An 840-nucleotide genomic window follows, 5' to 3' on the forward strand; every position below is an offset into this window, starting at 1 on the left:
AAAAGAAATAACTTTAAAACGCTATTGCTCAACGCAAAACTTGCAAAATAATTTTTATTTTGTTTTCATCCATCTTTGGCAATGGACAGTGGTCAACTTGCGGAAATTCAACCTGGAAGCGTCCTGTTTGGCCGTTTTGAAATGGTTAGGAAATTGGGCGTTGGTAGTTTCGGTGCGGTTTTTGAAGCAATTGACGAAGGGTCTGGACAACGAGTAGCTGTGAAAATAGAACTGAAGAAGTACGGAAGATATGGGAAAGGGGAAACCATTTTGAAAGAGGCTAAAGTAATGGAAGCAATGCAAGGTGTCCATCATTTTTTGGAATATTATGGGTGTGGCAAACAGCACGCCTGCCATTATATTGTAATGGAGCTCGCCGATGCAAGTGTAGCGAAACTGTTGCAGCGGTCAGAAATGGGCAAATTTTCTCTGTCAACGTCGGCATATTTTGCCTATAATTTTGTTGAAGCACTGAAAAAGCTTCACAAAGCTGGGTTTGTGCACCGCGACATTAAGCCAGCAAATTTTCTCGTCAAAAGAATCGGAACAGTCCTCAATGTATATCTGACTGATTTTGGAACTGCAAAGTCCATTGAAAATTATTGTGAAACGGTGAAGCCGCAGAGTAAGGTTCCATTTGTGGGATCAATTAATTATTCATCCCCCAACGTCCACATGGGGAAACCGTATGGCCCCGTCGATGACTTGTTTAGTGTGTTTTACAGTTTTTTGAAAATTAGCAGTGGGACTCTTCCGTGGTGTGGACGTTTCAAATCAATTGTAGCTGTACAAAAGTTCTGCATTTCCCCCATCAGAACTGATTGGTTGCAAACCAGAAAC

General features: G+C 41.5%; 1 protein-coding gene across 1 annotated transcript; it reads left to right on the forward strand.

The window, feature by feature from the left end:
- Nucleotides 1-81: 81 nt before the first annotated feature.
- Nucleotides 82-625, forward strand: Tsp_12402 (casein kinase I isoform alpha; the record flags this gene model as incomplete). The annotated part of the gene is made up of 1 exon (XM_003370529.1): nucleotides 82-625. A coding segment is annotated over exon 1 (544 nt), but the record flags the coding sequence as incomplete, so codon positions are not given.
- Between the last annotated feature and the right edge of the window lie 215 nt (nucleotides 626-840).

The sequence above is a fragment of the Trichinella spiralis genome (assembly GCF_000181795.1).
Source record: "Trichinella spiralis strain ISS 195 chromosome Unknown Scfld611, whole genome shotgun sequence".
Taxonomy (NCBI): Eukaryota; Metazoa; Nematoda; class Enoplea; order Trichinellida; family Trichinellidae; genus Trichinella; species Trichinella spiralis.